Below are 24,714 nucleotides of genomic sequence, written 5' to 3'. Positions count from 1 at the left end.
TACAGGAACTCCATTTCAAGAATTTAACGCTAAGGAGACAAAAATTAAAAGTACACAAAGACACAGGTATAAGGATGCTCACCATACAGTTATTATGAGTAAAAATTGGAAATAATCAGAATGTCTATCAATAAGAGATTGGTTAAGTGCAATATGCTAAAACCCTACTGTAAATCCATGAGAAATGGTGAGAGGTATCTATATTTATTAAAATAAAAATAAATCCGTAGTATATTGTTGACATAAACACAGACTGCAAAATAGCACACACAATGTAATTCCAAAAGGAGGACACGCACATATGTGCATATCTAAAAAGATGTTCACTAAAATGTCAACAATGGAAGTGTTTAGAAAGTGAGATTTTAGATAGTCTCCATTTTTTTTTTTTTAATATTTACTAAAAATCTCCTTGTGTGCGTGTTGTTGTCTTGCCAAAGGGGCATAAAAGAAACACAAGAGTGTACAATCTAGAGATACTCCAGTTCCATTCTAGGCCATGAAAGAAAACAAGTGTTGATGGCAAATAAGTGGCTATAATGGAAGATAAGGGAGAAAAGCTCAGCCAAGTGGGACCCAGCAGCCTAAGGGCCACCTTCACCACTAGCAGGCTGTGTGAACCTAGACAAGTCACAGGTGATCTTTGAGCCTCAGTTTCAAAACAGCAAGATGAAGAAGTTACATGAGGTGTTCTCAGAAGTCTTTTCAACCCCAAAGGGCTGTGGTTAAAATTTTCAGAAAGAGCAGGTAGAAATATAGTAAGGCCTCAATCCCTTGCCAGTCACAGGTGTATTCTGCAGGCTATTAGTATACACGTTATTCAGTCTGTACAAGATGTGAAATACCAAAACCCAGAAAATGAGAACAGCAATGAAAACCCACAAACACACTCAGGTACTTGTTATTGGAAATATGATTATTCCTCAGAGAGTGGGATAGCACACTCACCTAAGGATGGAGCCCACAGGAGACCCCTCGCTATCCCAATAAAAGCTCATTTCCAAACAGCAGTTGACAGTGCTCTTGTAACATTTCACTTTTACACAGATAAAAAAACTACAATATGATCCATCGGACATTGTGGTATTTATACTTCTACTGACGAAAATCTAGGGAAAAGAGTCAAGTGAGACCTTGATGTTGCATTTCACTGTTATTCAGATATATCAATAATCAAATCTGGAGAGCTGCCAATAAAAATAGAATAAACATCATTAGCATTTTAATAAACCTGCAAGCCACAGGGCTGGAAAAACAAAGCAAGACAGAGCAAAGGGAAATCAGCATGTGCAGTGTCTTCCCTCTAGCGGTTTGCCCCCTGGCAGTCCGCTGTGTCCTCCCCACTCCACTCCTGCAAAACACATGCTCCAGGGAGATGTCTCTGTATTTTAAAACCTCTCATACACCTGTCCAAGCTCTAAAGTTCAGGGGATGTGTTGCAGTCTTTTTTTAAAACTGAGAATAAATAACCTGATCTTTAAAATACTTTCAGAAAGTGCTGATCTTTTACTTATGAAGCATTTTGAATGTCAGATAGTCAGAATGTGATTTAATATGTTAATTAAATAGACCCAGATGAGAGATGAAGGAAAAGTGGTAAGAAGATGGGAAGAAAAGAAAAAAAGAAAGAACCGCATATATGCAATAGATGAAGAGTCAGCAGTTTATAGGTAGAAGGCTGAGTTACATGTCCTTTGAAACTACTTCCAAATCAGATCCTAGGATTTTTGGAATATATCAAACACAGAATTACATATAAACACTCAAAGTAAACAGTTAATTTCCTTAATTTTCGGTCATTGTATTTCCTCAACTGAACCAGAAATTAGAAATTGAAAGCCCTGCTTCCTTAGATATTTTGAATTTCATTTAATCTCCTTATTAGTCCATCATGCGTGTGTGAGTATGTGTGTGTGTAGATAATGTTAAAGTATATTTTGAAAAGTGTAACTCATTAAAATATACAGTATTTGGATAAAAACTGCAAGTGAAAAACATTCACAGAGGTAGAGTAGCTATATATCAAGGTATTTTACTTTATGGCAACGTAAGTAGGGGTCACCGGTTTTTTTTTTTTTTAAAAAAACTCCATTTATGAATCTGAAAACACTTCACCCATTTAATCTGAAAATAGAGACGTTTATGAAAATATACAATAATGAGTACACACTAATTGCCTTATTTTCTTCAGATAACTGTGAACACTTCAGTATTACCACACAATAAGCAATAAGTAGCCATCAAGAATCTGCTAGGGTCTTTAAAATGTTTGATGTAAGACCTTCCCTGTCAATTTGCAGGGGACCATGAGGCTACAATGGTGATAAAGCATCAATGATGGATGGTACCACCCAAGCCACCATTCTAATAATGAACAAATGATTCATACTCAAGGTGCTTTTGAAACATGATTAAGCCTCCAAACATTTCACTAAGGTAGGTTCTCATTAACTCAGTCTTATAAAAGAGAACTTAAATAAGTTTACCAAGGTTATATAGTGAATGACAATGATAAGATCTGGAACAATAACAACAACAAAAAGAAACAACACAAAGAACCCCAGACTCCCTTAGTCCTCTGCGAGCCCTATTCATTAGTATTGCAGAGAAGCCTTTTTGGGTAATTTATTTCATTGCTCCGCGTCTAACTGACCTTCTCTGGTAGCCACTGGCAAGTGTTTGCCAAAATGTCACTGACCAAAAAACTCCTTACAATGCCATGTATTATAAAATGAATATGTCAAGAACCAGATGAAAATGTCATCAGTGACACTGACAACAATAAAAGAAAATACTCTATAGATTGAAGGAATGGAAGAAGATCCAAGTTAAAGGGGAAAAAAATTACCTGAGAAAATGTCATCAATGACTTCATCAACAAAAAAGTAAAAGAGACCACGGCTTTAAGTAAGGAAAGAAGGCACAAATTAAAGGGGGAAAAGTTCCTGAGAATCAAATGCTCTGTAATGGATCAGAAAGAGGAAAAAAGACTCCTTTTACAAAGGCTTGTGGGAAAACTACAACACCTCATTTACTGATCGTCCTGTTATTCCTGGCGGGGAGACAGAGGCGACATGGCTAAGCACCTGTGAGAGCTCTTCAGAGCTGAATCCCAAAGTCACTGGTTTTCTTATTTGCATGTCAAAATTAATGACATAATTTGTGAATGTCAAAAGCAGTCACAGCAAATTAAACAGAAATTGAATGAAAATTTCCTCTGTGTTGCCCTTAAAATATAAAGTCAAAAGTTGTTGGTTATAGATAGCCAGTGGGAAGCAGCTGCATAGCACAGGGAGATCAGCTCAGTGCTCTGTGACCACCTAGAGGAGTGGGATGGGGAGGGTGGGAGGGAGATGCAAGAGGGAGGAGATATGGGGATATATGTATATGTATAGCTGATTCACTTTGTTATACAGCAGAAACTAACACACCATTGTAAAGCAATTATACTCCAATAAAGACGTTAAAAAATTTTTTTTAATTAAAAAAAAAAGTTGTTGGTTTTCCCACTCTGAAGTCTTTGGAAATAAGTTTCACTCGTACAAGTACTTAAACAACCCAGTTGGGTGTGTCTACTTTAAAAAAAACAAAACGGTAATTTCACTAAAAAATTACTTTTACACTAAGATTTGGGATATTTTATTTTATTTTAAATGTTTATTTTATTTATTTTTGGCTGTGTTGGGTCTTCGTTGCTGCCTGCGGGCTTTCTTCTAGTTGTAGCAAGTGGGGACTGCTCTTCGTTGCGGTGCATGGGCTTCTCATTGCGGTGGCTTCTCCTGTTGCGGAGCACGGGCTCTAGGGCACACGGGCCTCTGTAGTTGTGGCACACAGGCTCAGTAGTTGTGGCGCATGGGCTTAGTTGCTCCACGGCATGTGGGGTCTTCCCGGACCAGGGCTCGAACCTGTGTCCCCTGAATTGGCAGGCGGATCCTTAACCACTGTGCCACCAGAGAAGCTCAGGATATTTATTTTAAATGGACCTAGCTTGCAAACGTGATTCTTAAAATAAATGATTGCAGCTCGATGCTGATGATTATAATATATTTGGGGTATATTCTGGAATTTTCATCTGGATATGATTGCCACTTTTAAATAACATCTTTAACAGAACTTTCAGAATAACACGTGTATATTTTTGATCACCTGCCTGAGGATGAATTGCACTGAAGATTAACTATAGTCCACGTTTAACCCTAGGCATTTTGTTCCACCTAAATGCTTACAGGACACCATTATCTCAACAATGAAATGAAATCAATGCCTATCAGTGCTAAAAACATGGAGAGGTGCATGTTAGGATTTCCTGCTACCTTGAATTACTATCTATCCCATGTTCTCCCCCATACATACTCCCAAGCCCATCAGTGTGGATCACCACAAATTCTAAATTCTTTACCAAGTACAGTGTGCACATATACAATCTATTTAGAGGATTGAAACGTAGTGTAAAACTAACAGTGACAAGTTAGCAAAGATAAATGTAACCATTCAAAGTAAACATTAGAAAGATACTGTCAGTGGGGAAATAATCACAAGTAAAATATATGTGCATACAACAAGCAACAGGTGTGTAAAGTTATTGCGACTTTGTCCCTTTTTAAATAGCTACATTTTCAAAATGGGAGACACCATCAAGTAGCAGCAGTGTCTGTGTGGATGTCTGAATGTCTGTCAGGGCCTGCCTGGTGATAGTTTATATTTCTCCCCCTTTAACAAGCTTCACTGTTACATGTTACACTGTACTTGGAGACGGATGGCTGCCAAAAGCCATCACCAAAAAAGAAAACAAAAACAAAGCTCCTCTATAACATAATGATGTCTCAGTACTGGAAATAAACTCATAAAAGAAAAATCTTGGAAACAAAAAGAAGATGTTAAAAAAAAAAAAAAAGAAGATGTACATCTATTTAAAGATATAAATTACTAAACGTTTCTAATTCCAGTAAGACCATAATATGCAAAATATTAACTGTGTGATAAGTAATATATATTTCTTTGAAGATATTTATCCCACAAACGTCTATAAATCTGCAGAAAAAAATGTTACAGAAAAACTCTTCCTTTTTTTCCCCAAATCATTACTAAATTTAATGAAGAAAGCCAGGGCATTGTCTTGACATATTTTGTCATCCCCTTTCCAAATAAACTGCTGCCACAAGGAGATGATGTTTCTCCAGGATTTTTCTCCCCTTGTCTTCATTCAGTTTTTTTTTAATCCAGCAAGGTTAACATGTTGTCAGACTAAAACTGTATCCAAGTACCTCACATATAAACCACACCCCTGTTAGAGAATTCAGTGTGTGCGTCTTTAACTCTTCAATTACATTTATAACGCATTTTTAAAGGCAATGTCTATATCATTAAATGAACTTGACTCTTTTGACTGACTTATTTTGATTTGCTCTATTTCTTGACGAATGTGAACAGTTCATTTTCTTTTTCTTTTACCTTGAACATAAGCTTACGTTTACTAGGTTTATTTATATTGCCATCTAATCAATCAACACACATTTACTAAACTTCTGATTAGGAGCCCAGGACTATAGAAAAGTCAAAATTCCCAGATACAGTTTTAATTCCTATGTTGTTATCAATGTCACATTCTAAGAAGTTTACAATCCATCTGCGTGTAAGTTAAAACTAAAAGAAAAAAAATGCAACCTACTCTCTCTCCTCTCCCCAAACGCAGGAGTCTCCAGATATATACTCACACAAAACAAAATATTCATCTCTGTGTGTAATACAACAAAATATCAAAATATTAAAATACACTGGTAATTTGCTAATGAAAAAAAAGATTAATCAAAACCAAAAATAGGAATTGAGTTTAAATTCAAGCTAAAAGGAAAACAAATGGAAACTGTATTTCCCAAATGAAACTACTTCTCCAAATACCATAATAAATCATGGAGGAAATGCTCCCAGGCTTCATTTAACAGGCAATAAAACCCTGAGGCAGGTCTGATTAGTGTGGTGCTATAGTAAATGGTAAGATGAGATATGATATACATGTCAGAATCACCCACTAGTCTTAATTAGTTTATTGATGTATGGTTTCTAAGGTGATAGTTAAAATTTTTTTAAAAAAGCATTTCAAAAAATGAAAAGACTACTACTTCTATTTGTAGAATTTTTTGTGGTATTTTCATCATAGGTATTAGTACCATTACTGCCTATAGGCCATAGAAGTTATGTCCTTACAAGACTTATTACTAAAAAACACAGTGTTGAAGGCAAACATAACAGTGATTAAGCTTCAGCCACAATTCTTCTAAAAGACGATCTCCTCTTTTTCCATTTCTCCCTAACTTCACAATAGGGTAGAAAGAGATCTATTCTGAATAATATGAAACGCCAAAAACTGTTTTAAATACATATAAAATCAAGGCCTTATATTTATGTATTTTTAATTTTGTATTCACACTATTCCTTTCAGAAGAACTGTCTCTTTTCCCCATGCATTTTTTAGGTGATTACCCAAGATTAAATAGTAACACTAGAAACTGCAAATGGAAGTTATTTTATTGTAATATTTATTTTAATCAATGAGATGTATCTTATTATAATGCAATTTAGCTAGTACTTATATTCATAGACTCTGCTGGTAGGTTTAACTGCTTATCGCAACCAAATGTATTTTTAAACTTAGCTTTTGGAGCTAGTTTGATAGATGAGACTGAGGTCAGGCAGATCTGCATTCAATCCTGACTGTACTTACTAGCTGTGATGGCCAGCAAGATCTTTTACCTCTCTGAGTCTTTTTTTTTACCTTATCTATAAAATAGGGCATAATGATACCTATGTCACAGAGTTGATATGATAATTAAATAGGATAATGAATAAAGTGCTCTTGGTACCTTGCCTAACTTAATACAAAATGTTCAACATAGAGCAGCTACAAAGTCAATGTCTGAATAACAAACTACACCAAAACTTCACAGCTTAAAAAAACTGCTCTTACTTGCTCACAACTCCCTGGGCTCAGCTGAGCAGTTCTGTGGGTTTCATTCACAGTACTGCAGGAATCCAAAGGTTTGACTGAGGCTGGATGGTCTAAGATGGCCTCTTTCACACGTCTGACAGTTGACCCTGGCTGTTGGCTAGACCTCTATCTCCATGTGATCTCTCATTCTCAGAGAGACTACTCTGGGCCTCTTCAGGTGGGGCAGCTTCCAGAAAAGCAAGTTGCAAGGCCCCTTGAAGCCAAACCTTGGAAGTCCCACAGCATAATTTCCACTACATCCTATTGGTTAGAGCAAGTCACAAAGCCAGCCCAAGTGCAAGGGGATAGAGAAACAGATGCCACCTCTTGATGTAAGGGTGGTCAATATACCAATGCACAAAGGCATGCATATAGGGATAGGGTAAATATGTGGCTATAATTTGCAATCTTCTAAAGTCTCCGAAATAGTGACAAATTTTATAGCACCTATGCTGTCTTTCAACTATAAATAATTGCAGAATTCATGTTTTAAAGGCCAAAAAGGAGTACTAGCTTGAGTTTTCCCCAAACTAGAGTAACACTGTTCTGCTACTTCAATGACAGATTCAAAAGAAGACCAACATCATTTAGGTTTCTTTGTTCATTTTTCTGTATTCTAGGAGTCCTCCACACTTCTCTATTTATTCTAATCAATATATTTATTTTCATCTGATTTGATATTTTTACCTTCAACATGAAGCTTTCTAATCAAACATTCCACAACAAACAGCATCACTGGGAAATCTGGATGAAGTATGCTGCACTTCTAGAAACTATGAAGTTTTGTAAAAGAATAAAGAAAAATATATCCTTGTAAAAACTAAATATACTTTTGTTCTTCTCCATGAAAGTGATCACTAGAGAAAAATTTAGTTTTGTGACACAGTTAATTAGCTAGGCTTAGAGATCTATTCATACCGATTTAAGCAGAAATACAGAAAAATAAAGAAAATAATTTTTATATCTACTAACAAAAAGTAGAATGCCAAAACAAAACTTGAAATTTAATTGACTGCATCAAATCTAATTTTAATGAATATCTTCCTAAATTTCTTGTCACAGACCCAGAAAGTCACAAAATAACTGCTACCAATACTTCCTTTAACAGGTGTGTCTCTCAAAGATTCACTCCGAGAGCCACAGTCCTTAATACAATCCAATCTATTTGCTTTGGATAATTTCATGGGGCAGGACAGGCCACTAAACACGCTGCGTGATAAGAATGGCTCCTTAGGGAAGGAGAGAGATGAAGGAAATAGCTACTTGCTGTTTGACAATATGGTGAACAGAGAAGCAGTTTGGGGAATGACTAATTCCCCCACTAATGACATTCCTACATTTCCAATGAAGAACTGATTCCTAAAGTTGCCATTTTTATTAGCTGAGTTTCTGTTACAATATGGCTTCATAAAGAAACAGCTGGAAACTCAAGTCATTTTCAATTTTAGACAAATTGGTGCTGCCCAAATTATAATGCTCAATAAAGGAAAACTTCAATAACATGAGGTATGCCTAATCTGTTTTTTAAGACATTTAAAAATCCTGATGATGTTAGGAGAAGCCATACAAGAACCCAAAAACACGTCTGTTAGAGAAAATGCCACTAGCCAGTGCCATCTTCGGTGGTTATTTCTCCCCCTATGTGAACAAACCTCCTTAGTGTGCATTATTGAAACTAGATAATTCTTCTTGATAATTAGAGATTAAAGATAACCCTGTGCTACAGTTGCTGAAAAGGTAATCTACTCGATTTATTTTTAAAGGGAATCTTGTGTGCTAAAGTACTCCTATTTTGCTTTAATTATTTCAAAGTCCCACATGGGTGATAGATCTACTGTATAGGTTCATATGGAATAATTACCATTTTTGAAAAATAGTGACAATTCTAACATTCTTTAATTATATTGCTTACTAATCTTAATTGCCACGATTTCAAAAGACAGTTCCAAATTGCATCTTGAACAAACAGAAAAGCAATTAGCCTAAATTAATTGCTTTGCTGATGTGATTTGCAGTAGGTATGCTTGGTGGCTTTGAAACTCCTGCCACTGCTTTCACAAGTTGATGTTCTGATGATTTTTTAGCCTATTTTTGCACAAGAGCAATTAACCAGATAATTGTTCTAATGTGAACCTGGACTTAAATCAGTATGTTTAGGTTCATAGTTACAATTAACCAAATATTAAACATACATTTAAAGAGCAGCACTTAAAAGTGCTACAAGGAAGAATTAAGAAAAAATATGCAACAGTTTTCGCATACAGCCATACTTTTCTCACCAAGAAACAGAAAAAAAGCTGTAACTGTCTCCTCTGCCTCTTTTCAATTAATACAAGGTATCATTACATATGAAAAGCAAATGAAGTTTCTGGATCTTCATTTAAAAGTATTCCAAAGACTCTATTAAAAAGGCAAAAACCAACGATTCAACATTAAAACCTAGGTATTGTTCCAAAAATGAAGCTATGGCTTTCAGATAAAAAGCATGCAATACATAAAGCAAGCTCTATCTAAATCAAGACAATGACATTCTCCTCACTTTATTAAGTATCAACTTTATTCAGAAATAAATACATCTGGAAGAAGGAGGACATTTGAACCAATTGCCCGGATTTCGGCCAGAGTTCAAGCCAAATTTAAAAACAGACTTAAACATCCTACAAAAGCAACATTTATAATTCCCTCAACACGTAGGTATTAAATTGCTTCTCTGAGCTGGGCTCTATGCGAGGTTCCAGGGGCTGAGGCTGGGGCAGAGGGCCAAATATGAAGACGCAGATTCGCCCTTGCAAAGAGAGAGATTCATAAACAAAACATCACACAGCCACACAATGATATATGCCACCAGCAGACTGATGTGCTATGGATTCAGCCAACAGTAACGTGACACAGCACTTCATTACAACCACCATTATTATTTCATCTTTTCTTTAAATATAAAGGAATTCATATTCATTTAAAGGGAAATTATTAGCAGTGCAATTGTAACTGCTAATGAAACAAGTTTGCTTTTGTCAACTTCAGTAAGCAAGGAGTTATTTTATACTAACTTAAATTAAATATTTTATCAGTTGAGGAATGATATACATAAAACCTTTCCATCTTCGTGAGACAAAAGGGTTCAAGCTGAAAGTACTCTGTCATTCTTCATGTCTTCATGTATTCTTTTTTAATTTCTGAAAGGACCATCATACGGAAAGTAGCCCAGGCACATACATGTCAGGTCTGCCATTTTTAATTAATACCAATCAAGTTCCAGCTATTTCTCCTCTGGTTAAACATGTGTGTACCTATCTTCTAAGATATTTCTTTATGCCACTGTTCATAAAATATTTTAGGCTGAAGCAAAATCTCTTGCACTAAATTAATAACTAATCACAGGAGATATTTATCATCTCAAGCCTTTTACAAGGAAATTGTCAGATTTAATCACCTTTCTCATATTTTCACTATTTACTGGGCTTCATTTATCATACATTTTAAAATTTTGACAACAGTGAGTTATTTTAATTACCATTTCTGGTTGGGGATTAATAATAAGACAACAGCTGGGGGGAGGAGGGGGGGAGGGCAGGAAGTCATAAATTTGTCCGAACAGTCAATAAACTATTATCATTTTCATCAATAAGTGAAGATTTTGTTCATTGTTGGTAATTTTAAAATGGGTTTTGAGGTTAGGAAGCCTCCAAATTTATGAGTATACAGCACTGCATTCATCGTCATATATTGATACATTGTGTCCCATTCTTTCCCATAATTTGATCATGAATTCTGATTTCATAACACATTAGACATAATTTGTTAATCCCACAAACTAAGTGCTTAATATATACATTTACTCATCTTTATATTGTCTTAAAAACACAAAATCAGTGGCAGCATTTAGAATAGCACATCCAGGAATACCAATAATATGATTCTATAAAATCTCTGTTATTATTATTTGCAGAAATGTTTACTTATGCATTATTGCTCACTAGGAACCAAAGACAAAGCAGAAATTAAAAATTACCATTATACGTTGGAGCTATCATAAAAATTCGCATTTTTCTATATGACAAAATGTGAACATAGAGAATCAATAAGACAAACTCATCCACATCAAATCCAGTTTCCATCCCATCTCCAGAATTGGAGTTAAAAATCAAAGCAGGCTGACATAGATGAGATAAAGATGATCTCATATAGACTTCCTTTCAAGTGACTGTACTAGGTTAAATGCTCTAATGTTATATATCAATTAATATTTCCTTTAAAATGATATTCGGCAATTAGAATTATTGAAAGAACCAATATCAGCACCGATACCCAACAGCACTACATACCAAACAATGAAAAAGCACCTTTAATTTGAATTTCATCTGAGGATAAATGCACAAATCGCTTTATCAGAAAAACTTCTCCTTCTGTAGAAAAATATCATTAGCTATTTGAAAAATCACATATGCTAGGAAAACTGTACAGATTAGTTATGGCAGTTATTTTTTACCAAAGGTACTGAAACCTTCAATGAAGTTAACTTCCTTCTTTTTAACTCAGTAACAACTTACTCAAAGTATATACCACCCAGTATTCTCCTTCACTCTGCAACAATTAATTTGTTACAACTGACAGACAGCATTTATAGATAATAAAATATTTGTAAAAGTAAATGTGTATCATCACATGCTTAAATAAAATATCTACTCAAAATTCATTCTGAAATTCTTTTTGATATCAAGTATGAGCTAGATGTGGTATAAGACACAAACACGAGCAATACTTTCTACTTTTCTTCAAGAAACTTAGTAAGAAATGAAGAGTGTTTATAAATGGAGTTGTTGGGGAAAAAAATTGCTTTTTATTACAAAATTAGATGTTTTCAAAATCTACAGGTCTTATCTTAAACGTTTACCTCTCCGATACCCCATATGGAAAAGAGAAGGTAACACCCTAATGATGTTCAGAATGATCACACATAGCCTGAGGTAGGAGGACCACATAATTGATCATCCAAAGCAGGACACCCGGAACACAGAAAGGAGCAGTGGCAGCACAAGGCCTAACCCTGACGGAATTACAAAACAACAGGACTGGCCTGAGACTGTCCTCAGCAAATCAGGACATTAGGTCATTAGGTCTGAGTCAAGAGTAAGGTGCTGGGAGACAGTGAGCCCCTCGTGGTTAGAGCTTGGACTTTGAAGACACAGAAAAATGGGTTCCAGTCTTGGCTCCACCACTTACTAGCTGAGAGCAGTCTAACCTTTCTGGACCTTAATTCCTTCATTTTAAAATGAGGTTAATTTCTTCCTCAGGGTTGTTGTAAAGATTAAATGAAACACAGGGTGTAAACACTTAGCACACTGTATGGCACAGATTGTAATAAATGGTAGCTATTATTGGCTGTTGTTATTATCCTTGGTTAAAAAACAAAAGAGAGAAAATATTATACCCTCCAACCTCAGGGACACTACAAAAAACACTCATGGTTTTAAAGAGAGGGTCTAATGGATAGAAGGACATCTAAGACATCATTTTTGAAGATGGTTAGGGGGCCTGAATAGTAGTTACCCCAATATCATACTATTCTTCTAGGGATGGTCTTACAAATAACTGTGACTATAAAAGAGAGTATCAATAAGCCAACCTCAAACAAGCGTCACTAGCTCAGAAAGGCTCCATTCTGTCCCTGCAACTCTCCTACAACTCAGTGAAATATATTTATCCTTTTTAAAAAAATATGAATAGATACAGAATATACTCAAAACTATGTAGTAAATTACGGAAATAACTAAAATTCAGCTTTACTAAAACTCCACCTAACCAGCCCAACCACATTATTAGGCACCAAAAGTATGCAGATAGACTGCTCAGCATTCTACACTGGCAGGAGATCGCTGCTCTAAATACCACCATGGAGCTGCTTCTATGGGCAGCATTATTTTTACCACCTCTTTATTTCCAAGTTTTCATGCCTTTATGGGAGCAAATTGTTCAAACTTCACACTCAATACTCCAAGGTGAAAAGTATTCTTCTCCTCCAGACCACTTAACTTTAATAGAAAACAAAATATTCTCCAACTCAAATTCAACCATGCCTGCTGGATTTAATGGATAGGTTTATCCCCCTTGGGCAATCTTTAAACCTCAGTCTCTAGGAGAATTAAGTAATATTAGGGGATTGAAATGAAATAAAATTCTAAGTCCACTGTGACGTGACCTTCACAGGAAGATGGCAGATTATCCATCCACCCAGTCCTCGAACACTTATAAATACAATATATAGCATATGTTCACAAAACAATTCTTGGAAATAAAACACAATGGGCACTCAGCAAATATTTTATATCACCAACACCTGCTCAAATCCTCTTTGAACTTTATTTCTAAATGTCACCGTTTTTTATTGAATCAACGGAAATTTTAAAGAAGAAACAGAATAAACATCCAGAGAAGATCAAGGGAGTTAGAAAAATCTTTATAGAAAGCCTCATTGAGTTTTACATGAGCCAGGATGCTGTCAGTCTCCCTGAAAGGGGTGGTGGAGTAATCTGTCACTCTACAACTTCAATCTCAGTATACCTAAAAGACTAAAAAGGGTTCTGCACAGAAAAAGAAAAGAGAAGGAATAGTCTTAAGATTTTTCTTAATATTATAAACAAAGGAATTGTGAATCAAATACTAAGCACTGCAAATAAATTCATTTTAAATCACAGGTTTGAAGTTGGAGTTAATTTAGTAAACTAGTTCAACTCTATTATTCAGGAAACTGTTTAGAACACTCGTTTGAACACTAAGTGGGAGTGAGTTCTCCATTTTGGAAGGCAGTCAATGAAAACGAAGGTTTTAATTTATTTTAAATGGAATTCTGTCTCCCTCTGTAACTTCAACATGTTGGCCAAAGTTCTGAGGCCTGAAATAATGAAGAACTAATTTAGGTAAACTAATCAACTCTATATTATCTGTTAACATATGTTATCAGACTCAATTTAAAAAGAACTACTTGATTTAAAATAAGAAATCTTTACCTAAAAATCTCTACATTCTGGATTTCAATAAGGGAGAATTCAATTCGTAGACTGGGTAAGGAACAAGTAGATAATATAAAAAAATAGGTCATGCTGGGTGGGAATAGTGGAGAAATTGGAGAATGGCCAACGAGAAAAGCCCATTACTCATCCTGGAAAAACTGTTGACATGAGAAAATGTGGGTCCAATGCTGCTAGATTTGCAACTTTCCCAAGAGAAGGCCAAAATTCAGAATTTTTATGTGAACTACCCCAATTTTTTAAGTTGGTAACTAATTCAATTTTTAAAATATTGTATGGGCCAAACAAAACAGCTTTGTGGACCGGACTCAGCTGAGCCCACCAGTTTGCAATTTCAAAATGATGGTATTCAAAAGTTTTACTTAAAGAGAAGATATTTATAGTTACTATTCTAAACAGAAGTACATATAAAGTGAAAGAGTAACATACTGTAAACGTTATTGTATACTTGAAAGAAACTGGTTGCAACAGTCTCAGGTTTAAAAGTCCTCAAATTTTAGAGTGTCCACTGATGCAACAGCTGCCTTTACATAAATATAAGATTCATACAGCAAATTAACTCCTTAAAGAAGGTATCCTTAGTTATCCATGTTCAACAAACTTATACACTCAACTTTGTTTTAAACTGCAAATTCAAAGAATAAATCTCTAGCTAGGCAAGTTCAACTAGTTGGCAGCATAACTGGCTTTAACAACCAGCCTGACTTTTGCTATGTTTTGTGACTTTAGCTGACGGATGCTTGAGAATCTTTCACTTCTCTTGTATTGTTATCTTCTGTTTTCCTAATTCATGAGCAAGCATGGTCAACTGTCATTGAAAGGATCATATATTAGATAATGGGTATATACATTATATGATCAAATTTTATTTTCAGGACTAACGTTAAAAATTGAAATTAGGGAGATTAATTCGCTCTTTGGTAGCCAATTTAAATATTAAAAATAGCTTCCGTAAAGATCTATTAAAATCAATTAGATTTCACTTAATTCTTCTTGACCAAAAAAAAAAAAAAAAAAAGCCATTATAGGCATATTACTATAAAGATGCTCAGAACCATTCACGTTTTTATATATCTGTTTTTTACATCCAAAGCATGCTGCTTCTGGACTCTATACCAAACATACAAAAACAATGAAGACCAAATTCGACGTGAAATAACAAAGGATTTATATCAAATACAAGTAAACATTCCAATAAACTTACAGTCAGAGAGAGTAGAGGAGACATAATAACCAGATGTTTAATTTAAATCATTGATAGAAATAGTCAGTGTCCTCTTTTCATAAACCACTTGGATTTTATTTGTATTCAAAAGCAATGGTAAATGTCAAACGACTACTAGACCATCCTTCTGAATACAAGAAAATATCACGCTGTTTAACTCTCTAAACACAAAAAGTCCTTTTAGAAAACAAAGATAAAGAACAGCATGTCTTAGTCACACAGATCAATTCAAGAACCACAGAATGCTAAAAGGTTTCATGAGCTTAACAGTAAAGACCTTCAATTACTAAATATTTTAAAATTTTGAGCTTCAAAAAAAGTTTATTGATAAAATCTTTTAAAATTCAGGATAAATCTTATATCTAAAGATCTGGGAAGAGTATCAAAGTTTATCTTCATGTGAGGAATCCTTTATTAAAGCTAGCAGCATTAAACATAGATCCTTTTCACAGGTATTACGCTTAAAATAGTATCTAAAGGTTCTATTGTAACTTTATTATGGAAGAAAACAATGAGATTAGTTTAAAAAAAACTAAGAATGTTACATATAAATGTCAATTGTGTGTGAACCCAGCTATGAAAGGGAAATTGACTCATTAGCCATTTGCTTTTTCTTGTTTGTCCCCATCCAATTTTTACTGCAGCAAAGATGGAAAATACATACAACTGGAAAAGCCAAAGAAAAGTCAAACAAATGGGCTAAATTTAATAGGAATAGTATGACCTTCCGCTGACAAAAGATGTTGAAAGGATTGAATGAGAACACATGTCAAGTGCCTATCAATTACCTGGGTAATAAAGGTTACCTTCCTCCCCTCTATCCTTACGAGGCTCACTATTATCCCACTCATTAAGTCTTATGTCACCTAAAGAGAAAACCTTCTGAGAGCAGCAGGGACTCAGTGCTCCACAGTCTGAGACACAGCACCGAGTATTTAGTAGGGGGTTAATAAATGCCTCCTGATTTACTAGAGGATAATAATAATGAACAAATGTAAAACAGACGCTAATTGATAGGCTAAATGCATTAGTGCGTTCCAGTGTCCTCTATATGAAAGGTTGCTAACCCATCTCGGCTAAGTGCTGAAATTATAATTAAGTCTGATGGGAAGTCCTAGATTTATACCAATATAATTACGAATATTACTTAGCTTAGTGATAGAGTATGCCAAGAACAATGAGCTGAGTAATTTAGATGATACTACAAAGTGGGTTTTAATGTTTGAAACTCCTATTACAGTACACAGGATAAGTGCAAGTAGTGTAATTAAAACCTAAAAGAGTCTGATCTTTAAAACTCTACCGCTCAGCCTCATTAAAATGCACGTTTCCTCAATTAATCCAAACTTTTCCATTAAAAACATAAAAATACACTTTCATTCCTTGCAAATAAATCTCTACAGTACAGGTATTTAGGATCAAATACCAAATAACCATTATAATTAGGGAAAAAATGACTGAAATAGCAAGAGGTTTGAGTAGATGGAACCTAAGAAAGAGAAGGTGAGGGCTGCCCACTTTTTCATTTGTAAATACCCAGTTATGGCTAAATAAGCATTTGAAGAGCTAGAAGATGAGAAATCTCTGAATATCTTTGTGTAAATAATACAAACCTAAGCAAAATGTTTACCAAGCAGATAGCCCTTATAATCATATACGGACTGCATCTAATTTACCTCTGTAGGCTCCAAGTACTGAGGCTTCTATGCATGGACATAGAAAACTGTTGTGCAATGAAAGGCAATCGTTTTCATAACCATATTGTGGCACAAATAGTTTTCACCTTTCAACTTAAAGCATTACCAAGAAGTTTACCTCAATATTAAGCTAATGCTAAACACCTAAACCACAGGATGATGTTTTTCATGTACTTTATTTTATTAGTTATTATGAAAAACACTTAAAAGATTATTTTTAAGTTGCCACATAATTGGCTATGTAGGCAAAAGCTGATTATAGAGAATAATTTAATTTTTAAAATTTTCATCAATTTTCTTTAGATTTTGATCCACCTCACATAGTGACTATTACTCAAAAACAATAAACACCTTTTATAAATGATGACCATGGGCCAATTCTGGATTAGTAAATTTTTCAAGAAAAATTTTACTAAGAAAGAGCTAAGTCAAAAGCTATCACATAATTTAAAGAGCAATGCAGGGTAATTTATAAAAATGTCACTAGAATTTACCATACTTGGGGAAAACGTAGTCTACACGATTTTATTGTTAAAAGTATAAAAGGAAATTAAAAGCGAGAGGGGGAAGCGTATTGAATTTAAAGCATTATCTGACACAAACTTAATAAACCTCTGCTCTAATTTGTGAAAAATATTTAAATCTAAATAGGTTCTAATTATAGCTGAAATAGTGCTTTCTATTTTGAAAGCAAAATATTTTTGGTGGCCTAACTTTTTAAAAAAATTTATTCTTGAAAAGTCACTGGGCAAGAATCTTATCTCACGCTTATACTTAAGAACCCACCTAAACTAATCAGCAGTAGTAGAGTAGTGCTAACTCTGCAGTTGTTTTCATTATAAAGAAGTCTGTTTTCAAGGGTTCTTGCATCTTTTTTTTTTCCTTCATTAAATATTTCAGAGAAAAACTGGTTTATCATTGTTTGTTTTAAAAACTACCCATTTTACACTACATATTAAACTGTCCATCACATGACTTTCATTTTCAAAACAAATTCTATTTACACAGAAAACAAAATGTCATCCTTGAGAAAGGATCTGAATGTATAATGTTTGAAACAGTTTCTCAGAACCATTTTCCTTGATAAGTGAAAAGTAAAATCAACATAAAAGTTGCAAAAATATTAAAGTGACAAACAATATGTCTTGGATGGGTGACAAAGAGAAAATTCAATAGACTTCTATTATTATAACTGTTCAGGCAAACATTTGAGTCTTAGCACATAAAAACCTTGTTGCAAATATAAGCAATGGATGGGTTAAAAGTATACTTCTAAATGGTTTTCAAAACTTAAACATATCTATTTTAAAAGTCATGGCTTTATCACATTTTCCTTAAAGTAGACATGCCTTATTATAATGATAATCAGTACTTGGTACATAGACCACATGTTTCCCTCTGGAAAAGTATTTTTAAGATGTTACAATGGTTACCTGTCATTTATGATCCAGTTCAGGCAGAGATTGAGAGAGCTTAGATTTTTGCACCTCTTGACAATTTCCATCACGGTTTCATTATCCAGTTCAGTGATATGACGTAGGTCCAAGCTGGAAAGGTTTCTTAGCTAATGAGATAAATAAAATGAAAGATGAGAAATATAAATACTATATTCATCCTCAAAAACTATAAATATAGCTTATTATAGAGTATCACTATACAATAGACAACAGTCTAGAATCATTTGATTAAACTAAATGGTTACATAATATTTTAATACTAAATTAGAAATGAGGTCAGAAATCTATGATGAACAAATGAATGGCAACAAACATTAAAATCAAACAGATTTATTGAGGCATCATAAAAATCAAAAGTTAGCAATCTAACAGGTGGGAAAGCTGTTAAATCTCTCATTAATTACCCACAATTTGATAGGCTTATTTTCTTTAACATTGTTCCATTTCAGATATTTATCTTCGTGATTATAATGCCACTTTTGTATAGGTTTTCTCTTTTTTTTTAAAAGATAAAATATGAGTAAGTAGTTAATTCAGAGATATCTTGGTGATATTTTATCAATGTACTCCAAATTGCAGTATTATGGGTTGTATGTTCCACTATGTGAAAAGCAATATAAAACATTGTTCAAGAAGTAAAGATTTTCTCCATGTACCACCTTCCCTATTTGTTCACTTTCTCTACTCCTTTCCTGATGTTTCCTGTCTTCCCGTGATGTTGTCTCCAAGGAAAATTAATAATATCATTTACACAAAGATGGTAGTATCTTAATTATCCTCTTCAAATAAACTGTATCTCAAATAAGCTGTTTTTGCTTAATAACATGCAAAGAATTAATTTGGAAGCATGTGGTAGACCAAATAACACCCCTCCCAAGGATATCTATGCCCTAATACGCTACGTCATATGGCAAAAGAGACTTTGCAGATGTGATTAAAGTTATGGATTTTGAGATGAGGCGACTACCCAGGGTAGGCCCAATCTAGTCACATGAGTCCTTATAAGCAGAGAACCTCTCCCAGCTAAAGTCAGAGAGATGCGGAGGAGGAAGATGCAGGGGACATTTGAATTGTGAAAGGGATTCAACCTGCCCTTACTGGCTTTGTGTCTGGAGGAAGAGGGCCAGGAGTCAAGGAATGTGGGCAACTTCTAGAGCTGACAGCCAGTAAGAAATCTGGACTTCAGACCTACAACCTTAGAGAACTGAATTTCCTCAAAAACCTGACGGAGCAAGAAAACAGATTCTCCTCTCGATCTTCCAGAAAAGAATACAAGGTGGGTGATTTTAGTCTGATGAAACCTGTGGTGATCTTCTAACAAACTATGAGGTAACAAATTTGTGCTGTTTTAAGCTGCTAAGTGTGCGGTAATTTGTTACAGCAATAGAAAACTAGTACATGGCCTTTCCAGCACCATCAGGGAGCCCTCCAGGACATGGCAGTCTTCTCTAGGCCACCCTCAAGTCCTGCTGTAGCGGAAGGAGGTAATTCCTGCACGAAGCTGACTTGCAGGCGTAACTCAGAGCAGTGAGTCAGGCGAGCTTCGACCCCAAGGGAAGAGAAGACACTGGTATCGCCGCTGCTGTAGGACAAAAGGGAAAGAAACACTCTAGAGCAGCACCATCCCAGAGAACTTCCTGCAATGATGGAAGTGTTCTCTAATTCTGCTGCCGAATATGGTAACCACTAGTCACACGTGGCTACTGAGCACTTGAGACGCGACTAGTGTGAGGAAGGACCTGAGTTTTTTTTACCTTATTTAATGTTGTTTAGTTTGCATTTACTTTTCATATCTGTGGCCAGTGGCTACAGTGTTGGACGGAGCAGCTGCGGAGAACTGGGTCTGCCAGGCACCACGCACACCCTACTCCCCACCTCAGCTCACAGAGGGGCTTCACGCAGAGTCCCTGCCCACTGCTCTGATGCGCGCTGCAGGGCTACGGAGAGAAACAGGGATGGCTAAGAGGGCGAAATGCGAAAAGGTCCACAACAGTAGGGAACGCTTTCTAGTTGAGACAGCAAGCCTCTGTCCCTAAGGCTGAATTCTGAGCCTTCAGCACGAGATTCTGGAAAAACTCTCTGCGATCGGCCTCTCAGGTCAGATGTTCCAAGAAGTCGCCATCCAGTGTGGGACTCAGGACAACACAAGAGAACGGAGGCAGGACCAGGAAAGAAGAAATGGGTTTGATGAAGTTCTTCCTCAAGTTACCATGGACTGAGGCTTTACCAACATCAGAACATGGTTGGTACTTGGCAACCAAAGCATAATGAAAGGGAACAGACGCACCTTTGTTAAACAAACAAAACAAGAAACAAAAACAAACAAACAAAAAAAAACAGGCTGCTCTGGCTGTCTCAGCAGCTCCATGCAGTTGACCAGTCAGAACCTGGGCTGACTCGCTGTTTCCCCTTCCTCAAGGGTCTCCTCACTCCACTGTCTGAGAGCTATAGCCAACACCACACTCAGAGCCCAGAGGTAGGCTGCCTGGGCTCTAACTTTATACCCCAAACATGGCACCTGATTCCTATCCTTTACCTCTCTACCTACCATAAATAAGGTAGGCTGGTATTAAACAAAACAACAAAAATGTTCTGAAGTACCTAAAGGAACAATAACCAAAAGACTATATAAAATACAAAACAGATAGCAAAATAAGTTTCTAATAATCTTTCAGACATCACTAAAGCCATTTAAAGAATCAAAGGGCTGATGCACGTGCTCCTTGCTATGCTTTCTTCCCTCCCAACTCCTGACGTATCTCCATGTGGTGATGGAAACAGAAATCATCCAGAATAACAGCTAGGCTTGGAGCAAAGCACAAGGTTGTGAGGCCGGTACCCATGTCTTTTATGAAGGAGCAGGAGACACAAGGAGTACAGAGAAGACTGCAATAAAACAGGAGAGACAATGGTAATGCCAAATGGAACAAGTCTCAAAGTCTCGATATTTTGTTAATTATATTTGTTGTTGTTATTTTTCACAAATGTTGGAAGAGTAATGGCCTGGAAGCAGCCATGCAGAGCAAAGAGGATCCTGCCTCCACTTTCTGACCCTGAGAAACACAGTGAGAAAATAAACAGGTATGGTAGGTAAAATTCTAAAATGACCCCAAGGACCCATGCCCTAATATAATCCTTGACCCTGAGTGTGGGCAGGACCTTATAAGGAAAAGTAAAAGGATTCTGCAGCTATAATTAAGATCCCTTACCAATTAAACACTGAATTAATCAAAAGGCAGTATCCAGGATGGGCCTGACCTAATCAGTTGAGCTCTGACAGAGGGTCTAGAGGTCAGAGAGATTCTCCTGCTGGCCTCGGAGAAGTGAGCAACCACGTTGTGAGAGGGACTGTGAAAGGCCCTGTGAGAAGACCACATGGCTAAGACCCTCAAGAGGCCTCTAGGAGCTGAGAGCTGTCCCTGACTGACGGCTAGAAAGAAAATGCGGACCTCAGTCCTATAACTACAAGGAACTGAATTTTTCCAACAACTACATGATCTTGTAAGAGGATCTAAACTCTAGAAAGAGATGCAACCCCAACTGACACCTTGATTGTGACCTTATGAGACCCTGGAAAAACCAAGTTGCAGCATGTGGACTTCTGACCCATGGATATAGTAAGATGATAAATATATGTGGTTTTAAGATGCTAAGTCTATGGTAATTTGTTGTACAGCAATAGAAAATCAGCAGAGAAGGGCTATAGGGGACTCTGTATGCTTGAAGAGAAGTCAGGTTTCTCTTAAGACAAGGGGAATATCCTTAGCCACTTTAAACTCTGAGGCTCACTGCCCTTCTTTAGATACGTATGTTCACAAAAGCTTAGAGGGAGATGCTTGCTCCATTCAGCCTTCTCTCTAGGTGTATCTTCAGTGGCCAAGAAAACACTTCCTGGGAAGACAAGCAACTCTGATGTGGTCACTCTTATCAGCTCCACATTGGGGAACTAAATTTCTCAAACCAGTCTTCAATCATGGAAAGATGACTTTAATGGAAATGTTTTATGAAAATGTTTGCATAGCTCCTGGCTTTCATTCAATTCATATTCTGTGAACAGTCACATATTTCCTATACATATCTTAATACCACAAGGTAACTGTCTTTTCACTTTCACTAAACTTTTATTTTTCACAAGATTTTGCATTGGAGCTAAACTAGTAGCTAAAACGGTTTCACTGGTCAAGTTTTCTTATTCTTGATTAAGCAAAGATGAACTTATACATGTCAAGGATCAGAATCACTGTTAAATTTGATATCCCTCTTAATGTTCCCCTCAGTAATGTACCCCATATTTCTATTTTCTATATAAAAATCACCATTTCTTATGACTATAAATGGAGTATAATCTATAAAAATTTTGAATCACTCTTGTACACCATAAACTAATATAATATTGTCAACTATACCTCAATTTAAAAAATCACCATTTTCTTAAGCCACATTATTTTTATAGTTAGCTTTCTTTACAGGGTATTTTTGATCCCAACACCCCCAAAATTTTCATCACTACTGTTCTGGGAACATGTAAAGAATGAAGTAGCCTCTGTGAGTTGCAGGTACTGGGCGGCTTGCTGAGCTCACATCCTGACAGCAGCCTCATGTCTGTACCACAGCCAAATCAGAAATACATGAAATGGACCCACAGAGCTGCTAGAAAATATTCTGAAGCATGACTATTAAACCCATGAATGTTAAGGATGAATTTTGCTACGTGTAACCATACGCATATGTGAACTATTATTAAATATAGCCACGTATAATACACATACAGCATCATTTTATTTTCCCAATTATACTGTATTATAGTCACTACAAAGATGAAAATCATAAAAATTCTATCCAGCCACATAAATATCTCCTACACATGCATATTCTGGGGTCTAGCATAGCTTCTGGCACAAAGTTTCTTTGTGAATTATGACTTTATCTCTTAGCTTCCTTCACTGTAAAGTATCTCATCACAACACTGTGAATGTACTTAACACCACTGAACTGTACCCTTAAAAATGGTTAAAAAGGTAAACTTTTGTTATGTACATTTTACCACAATAAAAAAAAAAAATTACTTCCTCGACCAGGACCCAGCGGGAGGATACAATAAAGTTCTGTAGGAAAGAAAACTTTATTTGTGCCAGATTGGTCCCCTTACATTAGGGAAGGTAACTGAGGACCAAAGAGGTTTGAATAACTTATTAAAGTGCCGATAATAGGGAGAGAGTCGATGGCAAATCTAAACTATTTTTCAGACTTAGGAAAACCCAAAGATATCTTCTAGAACTAATGGAATAGCAAGAAGTAACAATTCCAGAAACTATCTACGTGTGATAAAATTCTAATTCTAGTTCATTGACTCCTGAGCTTTCAGAAATCCTGCATCCATGCCCATTCATCAGTTCAAGGTGGGTCAGATGATGACACTGGGCCACCTGTGGCTGATACTGCCCTGTATTTATTGTCCATAAATGGAGCATTCTTTCTCTTCCAATGGAGCACAGACTCAAACATGAGGAAACAGGTTTACTTTGGCTCCCACATGCCAGCTTTCTATTGAGATCTTGAAGAGTGTTTTGCCCTCGGATTCAATTAAGGCTCATTTTTCATGAGCTGACAGTCACTGACTATGCTTGTGTCACCTTCCCTACGACCATATTGGCCAGTTCAACTTGAAATATGACAGTATCCAAAGGCAGTTCCAGGAGGCTAATTCCTGGTAACCGGCATCATTATAAGACACATACGGAGCACCTCTATGGGATGTGACATTTTTATTCAGAACCCCACAAACAGCTCTGTCAAATTCATCATATTCCCTCCCTTGCTATGGGAATTTCATAATAGTGCCCTCCAGCGTTTCATAAAAAGCTACCTAAAATAATCCTTCATAAACAAATAATTACATTTAGGAAACTGACATTTTAATTAAACTTACTTTCCTTACAAATTCACTGGTAGTCTTGGGTTACACAAATCACAGAGGATTTGAATAAGCAAAGCCATACCACCAAGATCTTTTAAATGCTTCATTCCAATTTTTAAACAGCTTAGTAAGGTATTTTAAAAGAAATTCAAGTCAGAATGTAGAATGCAGGTAGTCAACTTTCAGTTTAATACTGCTTTTATTGCAAAAAAAAATATTACTTATAGCCAATTCAGGTTAAAGGCTAAAATTAGTCAATGACTGTATGGCTGTGTATGTACTTAAGAATAAAATGAGACACTAAAATGTTACCTAGGAAACACAGACTTGGAGAATTATAAAAAGACCTCAAATAGCTTCCAAATTTTGTTAAGACTCTGGAAAAGTAAAAAATGAAACAAAATC

At 35.8% G+C, this 24,714-nt stretch overlaps 1 protein-coding gene across 6 annotated transcripts in view; it reads right to left on the bottom strand.

Moving 5' to 3' along the window:
* Positions 1 to 24,714, bottom strand: part of FBXL17 (F-box and leucine rich repeat protein 17) — a 468,543-nt gene that overhangs the window by 289,041 nt on the left and 154,788 nt on the right. For 5 of the 6 annotated variants that reach the window (XM_082454480.1, XM_082454481.1, XM_082454482.1 and 2 more), the window contains one exon: positions 18,369 to 18,499. In XM_082454480.1, coding sequence (XP_082310606.1) covers positions 18,369 to 18,499 — 131 coding nt within the window. Of the gene's footprint in view, positions 1 to 1,023; positions 13,567 to 18,368; positions 18,500 to 24,714 lie in introns of those variants that run through there. The other variant, XM_082454485.1, reaches the window with a different exon arrangement.

The sequence above is a fragment of the Balaenoptera physalus genome (assembly GCF_965194825.1).
Source record: "Balaenoptera physalus genome assembly, chromosome: 3".
NCBI classification, from domain to species: Eukaryota; Metazoa; Chordata; class Mammalia; order Artiodactyla; family Balaenopteridae; genus Balaenoptera; species Balaenoptera physalus.
The sequence above is the reverse complement of the archived record's forward strand: the minus strand, read 5'-3'. Positions and strand labels throughout refer to the sequence as shown.